The sequence below is a fragment of the Ambystoma mexicanum genome, chromosome 6q (genome assembly GCF_040938575.1).
Source record: "Ambystoma mexicanum isolate Mex_15411 chromosome 6q, UKY_AmexF1_1, whole genome shotgun sequence".
In the NCBI taxonomy this organism is placed as follows: Eukaryota; Metazoa; Chordata; class Amphibia; order Caudata; family Ambystomatidae; genus Ambystoma; species Ambystoma mexicanum.
The window spans coordinates 664479842-664491896 of NC_090937.1; the positions used below are offsets into that span (position 1 = coordinate 664479842).

General features: G+C 46.9%; 1 protein-coding gene across 2 annotated transcripts in view; it reads right to left on the reverse strand.

Moving 5' to 3' along the window:
• The window catches only part of EXOSC9 (exosome component 9), a 1088118-nt gene that overhangs the window by 422738 nt on the left and 653325 nt on the right, over window positions 1–12055 (reverse strand). For both annotated transcript variants that reach the window (XM_069631163.1, XM_069631164.1), the window contains one exon: window positions 10184–10272. In XM_069631163.1, coding sequence (XP_069487264.1) covers window positions 10184–10272 — 89 coding nt within the window. The remainder of the gene's footprint in view (window positions 1–10183; window positions 10273–12055) is intronic.

A 12055-nucleotide genomic window follows, 5' to 3' on the forward strand; every position in this document is an offset into this window, starting at 1 on the left:
AGAAGCTTACCCGGGTTCTCGGATTTTCTCTTCCCCGAACCAGAGCGTTGGCTCGTGGTTGATGGTGCCGGGGAAGGCGCGCCCTGCCTGGCAGCCGAAGAGCCCAACTGTTCGGCGCTCCCGGTGCCCACGGACTTGCGCTGCTTAGCCTTCTGTTGGACCCCCGTCGCCGGGGCGCCCTCACAGGACTTAGAAGACCGCTCTGACCTTTTCTTCTTCTCACCTGCTGGGCCCTTCTCCAGCCAGCGGCGAGGCGGGTACGACGATCCCTCATGGTCCGTCCCGATAGGTTCTTGCAGAATGCACAGTCCTTCTCCACTTGCGTCTTGTCCTCATGAAGGCAGTAGAGACATCTCGAATGCTCGTCCTCCTTGAAAACATTCTGTAACCCACATCCAGGGCAGTTGCTGAACAGCTTGGATCCGGGCGTCGAGCTTCCCTCGTCCTGGGCCATGTCCATGGTAGGCCTCAGATCTTCTGGAATCTTCCAAGAAGCGTAACTCAATGAAAACTTCACCCTTGAGGGGCGTAGAAAATTCTGAAACTGGTCCCCGTTGATCGGAAGTAGAACGGTGGAGCTTGAGGCTCGATTTAACTGAAAAATGAGAAAATCTCTTTGAAAAAAGCGGAAAAATGCAGTAAAAGCTCGAGAGCTGTAGCACGAGGACTCCCAACACTTGAACGTGCGGTAAAAATCTGAGGATGGCTGCCAGGGCAGGGGCTTAGGTAGAGGTCAGTCATTGGCTGGGGGCAGTATGACCCAGAGACCAGTGATTGGTTACTACTAAGAAAGACAGATCAGAAACGAAACTGATACTGATTTTTTCTTTACCGAGGATTCCCAGCCTGACGACGGGGAATATTCATGAGCATGTGAATCCAAGCCAGACCCCATGCTGGAGAAATGCCTGTTCCCTCGATGGAACCAATGTGAAGAGGGGATATTTAAGGATCGGGGTTGGAAGAACATTTCCGATTTGGCCCCCACCCCAATCCACACCCAACCTGCCACACCCGCCCCCCTACTTACCTTGCGGCGGCAGACTTCACTGTGTGCCGCGGACTCGTTGTATCCGTGCAATGCCTGTTCCCTTTCACTTCCATGATAGGGAACCGGCGCCGCAGGGTCCTTTCCTTTTTCTTCTTTTTTTTGTTGCTTTTTGGGATCGGCTGCAGGAAACACCCACACAACCCCCGATCACAACATAGTGAACAAGGGTGCGTGGGACACCCCTGAAGCCCTTAGCACCAAAGAACAAGTTACTTAGCCCTGGTAACATTCTTTCGACTGGCTGTTCCTCCCACGTATTCCTTATCTTTGATATTTCTAATATCCAGCGTTGATGCCTTGGAAAAAACATTTCAGCAGGGGGCGATGTGCATCGATGCCTGTCGACTCGATGTCCCTCGGAGGCCTCCGTCGCAATGCCGACATCACTGAAGGTATATGTAGTACATGCAGCGCCTGTTGGCTTCTGTTCCGTTTTTACGAGAGAAGGATTTATCTTGTACCTGACGGTTACTCCTCCTGAGAGAGCGCACACTGTAAACGCAAGGGAAATTCTACTACGGGGTAGGTTGGGAGGGGCGATAAGGAATACGTGGGAGGAACATCAAGTCAAAAGAATGTTACCAGGGTTAAGTAACTTGTTCTTCAAATGGATTGTGTCAGCCCACGTATTCCTTTTCTTTGATACACTCCCAAAGCCGTCTATAGTATTTGGAGGAGGGAGTCAGAGGTGTACACGACACTTCAATGGTTTTCATGGATGTGTGTGCACAGAATGCAACACTGCTTTGCCAAATGCCGTTTCGGGACCTGAGCAAGTGTCTAAACTATAATGTTTAGTGAAGGTGTGTACAGACGACCATGTGTCAGCTGCACATATTTCCTTTATTGGTACTACCTTTTGTAAAGCAGAGGAAGTTGTCATGCCCCTGATCGAATGAGCTTGTAAGCCCTCTGGAGGATCTTTAGCCGCCAATCTATAACATTCTGAAATTGACAATATAATCCATCTGGACAGTGTTTGTTTGGTAATAGCCATACCCAATTTGTGACCTGCATAGCCCATGAATATCTTGTCTTAACATTGTCATTCTAGTTATATAAAAGCTCAGTGCACGTTTCGGGTCAACCCTGTGAAGTCTCTCCTGTTCCTTCCCAGGATGTGGAGGAGGGTAAAAGATGGTAAAGTTATCTTTTGTGTGAGATGAAACTCAGAGACAACCTTGGGCAGAAAAGTGGGTTTCACTTTCAACACCATTTCATCTTTGTAAAAGACAGTTTGTTTGTTTATTAATTTGTATGGCGCGCCAAACCCGAGGGTAACCGGGTGCAACAGAGAACAGAACATCATGAATACTTAAAAGCTTGGTTACAGAGTGAGGCACAAGATACATATGAAGCATTACAACACAGTTGAGCATATGCACATATATACAATCTGATTAGGTAAGATCTATAGTTATTGCAGGATAACAGTGTAAGGAGGCTTGCAGGATAAAGCCTGTAACTCACTCACCCTTCGGGCAGATGTAATTGCTACTAAAAAGATGTTTTTTAAGGTTAGCAGTCACAAAGGACAGGAGTGTAATGGCTCGAAAGGAGCCCCCATCATAAACGTCAACACTAAGTTGAGATCCCAAACTGGGACTTGAAAAGGGATTGGAGGGAAAACATTTGTCAGACCTTTTAAAAATGGTACTATTAAAAGTTATTTTAAAGTATGAAACCTCTTCTGAAGTGTGCTTAAAAATCGAAAGCAAGATCACCATTACGTCGTCCGGGAGGTCCCAATCCTTGTATCTCAGCCTCTAAGAAACCATGCTTGAAGGCTGAGAGTCCTGAAATCCGGATGAAGAACCCGACTTTCCTCTCACGAGAGAAGGTCCTCTCTTTGTGGAAGACGTATCGGAGGGCAGATGGACATGTCCAGAAGGTCTGACTACCACGACCTTGTGGCCCAATCTGGGGCAACTAGGATCATGGATTTCCTGAACTTTTTCAAATTCCTGATCACATGAGGAATGACGGGGACTGGAGGAAATGCGTACAGGAGTGGACATTCCCAGTCCACCATGTACACGTCTCCTAGAGCTCCTCTTGGGGGAAAGTCCCTTCAGCAGTACAGCTCGCACTTCTGGTTGGCATTGGTCGCGAACAGATCCATTTGAGGGGTTCCCCAAAGGGTGAGGATCTCTTGAAGGACTTCCTGAGCTAGTTCCCCCTAGTGGGAGACTGTGCTATGCCTGCTCAGAGCATCCGCCGCTGTGTTCTGCTCTCGGCTAGGTGAACTGCCGACAGAGTGTCCTACTTGTATTGCGCAGAACCAGCGCTGCATTGCCTCTCTGCACAGGGGTAGTGACCCTACACCACCTCTCTTGTTCAGGTAGTACATGGGATCTGTGTTGTCCATCATTATCAGGACATTCTTTCCCCGTACAGATGGCAGAAAAGCCTTCAGCGCTAGTCTGATTGCCCTCATCTCTAAAAGGTTGATATTTAGTTTGGACTCCGATGGAGACCAACAACCGCTGATTGTCAGATCGTTGGTGTGGGCTCCCCACCCCGTGAGTGAGGCACCCGTCACTACTGTTATCTCCGGCTATGGTTGCCAAAACACTTCACCTTTCAAGATGTTCTGCCGGCAGGCCCACCACTGAAGATCCAGTGAGACTCTGCTCACGATTTGTAGGAGGTCTGACATCCTTCCTGGGAATTGGGAGCACTGAGTCCTGAGAGTCCATTGGAGAGATCTCATTCTCAGGTGGGCCTCTAGCACCAGAAAATGCAGCATGCCATGAGGCCGAGCAACCTCAGAAAATCTAAGGGCGGTAGACGCTGGGCATTCTGGAATTTGGTCACCATCTGCAGAATGTCTTGAGCCCTCACCTCTTGTGGCAAGGCTTTTCCCAGGGATGCATCCAGGACTGCCCCAATGAATTAGAGTCTTTGTGATGCTATCATGTGAGACTTCTTGAAGTTGAGGGAGAAGCCCAGTCTCTGATGGGAGTGACATGTATAGCTGAGGTGTTCCAAGGCCTGTTCTGGGGAACTGGCCCTGATCCGACAATCGTCTAGGTAGGGGTAAATGGGAATTCCCCCAACCCCATCCTGGGACCTTCTGCCACAACCGACATCAGTTTGGTGAACACCCTCGGGCGGAGGTCAGCCCAAATGGCAGAACTCGAAACTGATAATGAGAACCGCTGACGACGAAACTCAGGTATTATCTATACTTGTGATGGATCGGCACATGAAAGTAAACATCCTGAAGGTCCAATGATACTATCGAATCCTGAAGCTGGAGGGCCTTAAGGATCTAAGAAAGGGTGATCATCTTGAACTTGTCCTTCCTGAGGAACTTGTTCAAGTCTCTGAAGTTCAAGATGGATCTCATTCCTCTGTCCTTCTTGGGGATTAGAAAATACGGGGAGTACCAAACCTTGTTCCTTTCTGCTACAGGTATTGGTTCTACAGCACCTTTCTCTAGCAGGGTTAATATCTCCTGCATAAGGAGCAGATCTGGAACTTTCAAAGAGTTGTTCCCCGGTGGATGACTGAGGTTTTTTGCAGAAAAGATAGGCAGTAACCTTGGGCAGCTGTTTCCAATGCCCATGCATCTGAAGTAATAGCCTGCCATTCTGTCAGATGCTATGACAGTCTGCCTCCAACTGCAGTCTTGTGAATCAAGTCCCCAGAGAGATTTTGGGGCTGCTGACGCAGTGGCTGAAGGCAAGGCACCCGCTGATGTTGCGGTCTTTGTACTTCTTCCCCGTCAACTGTGGGGGAATCTTCTTTGTCCTCTTTGAGCTGGCTGTCCTCTGCCCCTTCTAAAGGCTGGAGTAGTGATGAAAGGATCTACCCCTCCAGGGGGAGGCTTGGAGGTTGTATGGTTGCAGCACCAAGGGATTTGGCTGCTGCCTTTAAGTTTGCAGTTTCTCCAAACTCATCAGCCTTGTTTCCAAATAAATGAGTGCTGTCAAAGGGCATGTTGAGAAGTCTGGATTGTACATCTGGGGCAAATCCTGACGATCTCAACCAGGCAAATCTGCGCATCATTGTACTTGCCGCCATAGCTCTGCTGATACCATCAGAGTCGAGACCAGTCTGGAGGCATTCGCACATCGCATCCTTCCCATCGTTGACGATGTTTAAAAACCGGTCTCGCTCCTCCCATTCCGGTATTTGGTCAGCCGCCATGGAAATGCAATCCCAAAGGGTGTGAGTAAACCTTGCTAACGTGAATGTAGCATTAGCCGATTTCAAGGCCATGCTCCCAGCCGAAAAAACGCTCATCATCCCTATTCGGAGGGAGTGCAGGATAGGCATTCTGTTTAGTGGTGGAAGTGGCGGCTTGAACCGCCAGACTCTCTGGTGTTTGGACAAATAAAATGGTTCAGAGTTTAAAACTCTGGGTATTTTGAAGTCAACTACTTGTTGACAGCCGGAGTAACCTCTGGTGCCTCCCAGTTGATAGCGACACGCCTCTGTAAGGCCTGATGGAAAGCACAATTGGGTCCTCTTGTGGTCCCCTGTCCAAAATGCCAGTTAAATCGTCTTGCTCAATGACTGGAGTTGGTCTCGACCAACCCATGTAATCCATGACTCTTGACATCAATTGCCTGTATATCATTTCTGCATGGTCACCGGGGTCTGCCCTGCCGAAGTCAACCTCAGGTGAGGTGTCTAACCCACTGGCATCATGCAGACATTCTTGTATGTTTTGTATTCTGGAATCTTCTGAAATTAAAGCCTCAGGCACTGATGGTGTTCCATATTGTAAACCAAAGGATCTGTATTCATCAGAAGATTCCTCTGCATCCTCAAATAGAGGAGATGGACATGAAATAATCAGACCTGGGCAAAAGACTATGAGCCTCATTACGACCCAGGCGGTTCGGAAATAACGGTAGCGGTAAGCCCGCCGCCACCGTTGTTTCCGGACCGCCTGAGTCCGACCCCTGCAGGCGGGAGGTGATGTTCCCGCCATGTCTGACCTGGCGGGTTTAACACCTCCCGCATGCAGGCGGACGAGGAAACACCGGCAGCATTATGAGATGCTGCCGGTGTTTCCATGATCCCCATTTCCATCGAGACCCATAGGACTCAATGGGAATGGGGATTTACACCATTCCGCCTCCGTGATTCCCGGAAAACCGCGGTTGTAATGCCCCGGTAATTCCGGGAATCACAGAGGCGGAATGGTAATACGAGTCCGGCGTTAACCAGGCGGTTTTACCGCCTCGGTTAACGCCGGACTCGTAATGAGGCCCTATATGTCTTTTCCAATGTAGTAGATGTAGTCATATTAGTTGTCAAAGGAGCCGAAATCGTCGAGACGGATGACGTCAACTGGTGAGGAACTTGTAGACAAGGAAGATGGCAATCTATGGCACAGTTTCCTTCCATGTCTAGAGGACCAGTGGTTTGAGCCACTATGTGACCAGGAACGTTCTTTTTGCGACAAGGAGAAACTGTTTGACTCGTTTGAAGGTTTTTATTTTTTTGATGGCGTCAAAGGGGATTTTTGGACCCTACCTGCCGCAAGCTTCGCTCTGCACTCTCTCAGGGCTTTGGCCATTATGGACAGGCAGTCATCACACTGGGGTTCCATAACGGACATCTTCGCACTGCAATCACAGCATTTCTTTAATCCAGATTTGAGAGTGGAAGATGCCGAAGACGAAACCATTCTTCACAAACACCCGATGAATAAAAAAATGTACTCAAAGAAATTATCAAAGATTTTCCTCTCAAGGAACGAAGCATACCGTATCCGAAGCGTAAGCGCAGAAAAACGGAACTGAAGCCAACGGGTGCTGCGCATGCTACATATACCTTCAGTGACTTTCGTCATCGAGACGAGGGCTCCGAGGGACAGCGAGTCGATAGGCATCGACCCACAGCACCCACTGCTGATAAAAAAAAAACATTTGCCAGCAAAGCTGGATATTGGAAATATCAAAGATAAGGAATATGTGAGAGAGGACACAATCCATTCGAATGGGTGATTTGGTTGAACGTTTCGGCCGTTCAGAATTTTTGAAAGGCCAAAATTCTGCCAAATCTCCCATTGTGGCTTTTTTTGCAGGCTTTTTGGGCAATTCCTGGCTAACTACTTCCAAGCATTACATTTGAAGAATATACAAAATTACTGCAAAGTCAGATAGGGGAATGCGGCTCTAAAGTTATTATGTAAAGAGTCATTCTTTATTGGGTATGGTAATAAATATATGCAGCAATGAAGGTGTGCATATATTTTATATAACTCTGCACAGCACCATAAACTAAAATGGTGGACACCCTTGTGGTTGCATTCCATTTAATGAACTAAACATGTTCCTAATCTACTTTGTGGGGTATTGCCTGTAAGTCTACATCTTCTCTTGCTTCTTTGCTAAAGCATTAGGGGACACCTTGTGTATGCCTATGCCCAGTTCTACCACAGCTCTGACCCATGTAAACTCCCCTGCTGGCCCTTGAACCCTTGTGAGCTAGGTTCCCGCTAGGTAAAACACAAATACAACATTTAAAAAACAAAAATACCCGGTTCCTGCATGTTCAAGACCTGTGATGATAGCATATCATGGGAGTGTGCCATGCTTTTCCCATATTTGGTGAGACTTTGATGCAACCATATTTTATTGCAACCTAAACATTAGGGTTTTTCAGAACCCCTGGCAGATCTCTAAATGGATATGAAAAGGAATGATATGATATGAAATGGCAGGACAATTCTTAGCAATTGAAGAACTGTTTCTGATTTACATCACCAATAAATGTCGAACACGATTCTTTGCCGAAATACAGGGTCCTTATCCAGAACGCACCAAAGAGATTGTCAAGTGTAATAATAGATCGTACAGAGGGGTGCTTCTGTGGGACAAAAGAGTGTTTAGAAACTACACATGAACATTATTTTGACAGAAAGACTTGGTAACACAAAACAGCCAACAGACAGTGTGTGCTGCATTTGGTCATCTCGCAAATATAAAATAACCTACAGAGCAGTTTACAACAGGCTTTCACTTTTCTAAGAGAAAGACTGCTCTAGCCAGCTTATTATCTAGTAGTCTGAAACAGTAGTCCTTGTTAGAGGACAGAAGCTGAATATTAGAGCTTAAAAGAGTACATTATGCGGATATAAAGAACTAAAAGTATATTGATACAAAATCTCTCACTTAAACTCGGAATTCTGTCTTGTTGCCTCTAATCTGCAAGCTCAGCTCCCTTGGGCTTTTAAAGAGATCCTGTATGTCCCTAAGCATTCAATCGTCACATTACATTTAAGAAATGACTGCTGGAAAAGTAGAGAATGAACTTCAAATGTCTCGGACTGGTGCATAAAGCGCTACATAGACGCACCCTGGCCTGTTTGAAAACAGGGAACCATCCCTACCTACAGCCAGAATTCTGAAGTGGCCTGTCAGAAATAAAAGTCATATCTGGGCCCTTCAGGCACAAGCGTTTTGGAAAATGAGGTAAACCACTTCTCCCCTCTTATTCACACGACCCATCTGCAGGCACACCTAGAATGCCAAAACACTACACCCAATTTGTTGTGCTTCGTTTTGCAATTGGTAGCATTTTCCCCTCTGGCCCTACCATTCACCAAGTGCATTTTTGCTAGGTTAACACAACCTTTGCTTTCTCTTTCTATTAACCTTTGTTTCTTAAACTTCATCAGTCAGCTCTGCACAATGGGTTTCCATATTATTTTTACATATTTAAAAGCGTTTAGTATGACCTCACAAACACAATGCAAGCACAGCTTTACTGTAATCCAGAGTTGGGAGTGGAAGATGCCGAAGACGAAGCCATTCTTCACGAACACCCGAAGAATTAAAGAATTTACTCAAAGAAATTATCAAAGATAATGGTCTACTTCCCTCATCTCTGACTGTCTGCTATCCAGGAGTGGTGTGCCGCCAATGACCTCTGCCTTAATGCCAGTAAGACTGAGATCCTCCTCATCGGCACACCTCCCTCCTTTCCTGTAGCTCTCTGTCCGGCCTCTCTTAGCCCTCTTCCTGCTGCGGACTGCCAGGCTAAAAACCTTGAGGTCATCTTCGACTCCACACTCTCCTCCTCTTCTCACATCTCTGAAGTCTCTTAGAAGTCCCACTACCAACTGCACCTCCTCAGATGTATTCTTCCTTTCCTCTCCTTCCCCCAGAAGCTCACTGTCTCCAGAGCTCTGGTTCTCTCTAGGCTGGACTATTGCAACAGCCTCTTTCTAAACCTGCCTGCTTCTACTCTGCGCCCTCTGCAACTTATTCTGAATTTGACTGTGAGACTTGTCCTTGGCCTCAAGCCCAGGGATCGTATCTCTCTAGGACTGAAATCTCTGCACTGGCTCCCAGTGGCTGCAAGGGTTAAGTTCAAAAGCCTCTGCATCGTCCACAAGGCCTTCTGGGGCCTGGGACCTCAATAACTTCAACTCTCGCTTCCTAAATATCTTCCTTCTCGTGCTCTCCGCTCCTCTGCCTCCAACTCCCTCAGGGTCAGCCGCTTCTCCAAGCAACGAGTTGATGGTAGATCTCTTTCTTCGGCTGGTGCCTCCCTCTGAAACAGCCTCCCTGCCTCCCTTAAACTTGAGGAGACCCATCTCCGGTTCCGGAAGCACCTCAAAACCTTTCTCTTTGCCTCTGCTTTTTCTCCTCCTCTCCTCTGCTGACCTCCTGGCTGTAACCGGAACTGCACTGGCTTCCTAGACACGTCCCGATCTCGGACCCATGTCCTCCCCCGCCAGCATCTCACACTTGCACTGCCCACTAGGCAACACCCACACTTGGGGACTGTTTCTGTATCCCTACAGTCCCCCTACCTGACCTCGACACCTGTTGTTCGCACTTACCCATGCACTTGCCACTTGCTGGCCGTTACTTAATATTATCTTATACCCTTGTACTGCACTTTCCCTGCCCCCTTCCCACGCACTTGCGCGATCTGAATGACACCTGGCCTAGTAGGATCGTTTGTCCGTCCTCCCTTTGTTCCCCCTCCCTTGCCTCATCGCGCCTTGAAACACTTGTGTATAGGCGCATTACAAATGCCATATCATATCATCATATCAATCCAAAATGCAAATGAAACCCATAATACACTTGCCATCTTAACACAATAGAAACCTCAGCAATCGGAATGTCAGAACTTGCAAACACGACATTAACTTACCTGGCTTTTTGGTCATTCTCAAGGGCTTTCATAATCAGCTCTGTGATCTCTGCTACCTTAACGCTAGCTATTTTGCTGCACCTCAGAATCTGAATGGAAATAAAAGACAAGTAAAATAGCAGCTAAGCCAAAATTCGAGGTTTCCAGAACAAAGGTTTTCTCTTGCTTGTACTGTGGCACAAAATGCCTTCCGAATACATTTTGACCCCTTAGAGGACAACTCTCGCTCAGTTTTGACAACAAAAACCTAAACTAATACACAACTTCAAAATGTTCTTTCTTGGATTTCAAAACAAATGCTTTGAGCAATCGATTTTGCTGAGCCTGGGCAAAAAGTGGATCCTTTGAAAGATGCCATTTGAAAGATGCATAAGCATAGACTAACAACAATGAGCAAACATACGAAATAATGTTCTGGTAGTTAATCCGCATGCGAAAGGATGCTTAATCTTACAAATCCATGGTCATCATTAAATCCATAAACCAGAGGTTACTAATGAAATTGCAAATACCTACAAAATAAGAGGTTTAGGCTTCATTGCATCGTAAAATATCTTTGCCACAAAGGAGGGGCACTGGAATTCTGTACTACCATATAGGATAGATTGCAGCCCATTGTCAACTTGAGGGGTGGAAGACTATATGACCAGGACAACAAATTAGATCTACTGCCATACAGCTTTTCTTGGATTTAAGTGTGTGGCAGGTAGACACAGAGACACACACCACTCTCCATCACACTCCCAGAAATCTCCCACGACATTCAACAAGCTCTTGGGTGCGTGTTTGGACGAGACATCCTAATCCCTCAGTTACCTGCTCCAGCAAACACTCAGGCTGAAAAGGAGGCAAAAGGAGAAAGGTTCCCAGTTGCCAGGCTGAAGATGGAGCATGAACCAAGCGGCAGATGGAAACAGAACTCTGCCTCTGTACATCACACGATGGCAGGGCAGGAGTGGGCCCGAGATGCAGCTTGGAGTTCAGCCTACTTTTCCCCATAGTTTCAACCCACGTTGCTTTTTGCCATGACCTCCTATAATCTCCTAAATTCACTAACACATGCTTTGTAAGGCACTTGCCATCACAGGTGGACAAGGCAATTAGATAATGCTGTTTGACACTGACCTTCTTATAAACAGTGTAATATAGGGTACGTAGGGTTTTGCAGCGACATCAGCTTGAGAAAGGGGAAAAGTTGGGGGTAATTTAGAGAGTTTAGTATTGCTAGCCACCCAATTCATATCTAGATCCCATTTTGAGCTCATATGCAGTTGCATAAATGGCTTGTGTCTATACGCTCCTGACAAGTACAGCAGAACCTTTATATAAAGACAACTTGCACCACCCCCCCACCCCCTCCATGTCCTGAGATGACAGCAATTATCTGGTTACTGTATCAGAGAAGATTCCACTCACAAGAGCCAGGTATAACCACAAAAGCAGTTAATACATTTGAGACAATAGACAGGCCTCCAGATGCTAGGACAAGCCCTGGCAACTCCAGTGCCGTCAATGCTGCCTCAAAGGCCTCTTACATAGTATCCCATCAGAAGTCAATCCGAATCACCAAATACAGAGGGAAGACTGCCAAATGAAAGGACTATACGAGATGATTTTAAACAGTCAAGTGTTGGGTAAAAAGTTCTGACCGGTGGCTCTGGTGCCCCTAATCATTTTGCTTGTGGTGTACTGGTTCACTGACCTTTTTCCCTAGTGAGTCCTCAACAGAGGCCTCCCTGGGGATTGTAGCGCCACCACAGCAACCTTTAGGCTCTTGTTGCGAGTTGTCCAAAAGGTATATTCCTTAGTAAGTATTCCTAGGCCAGTTAGCTGTGTGATCCACAGAAGACGGTGAGAGCACTATTATCTTCC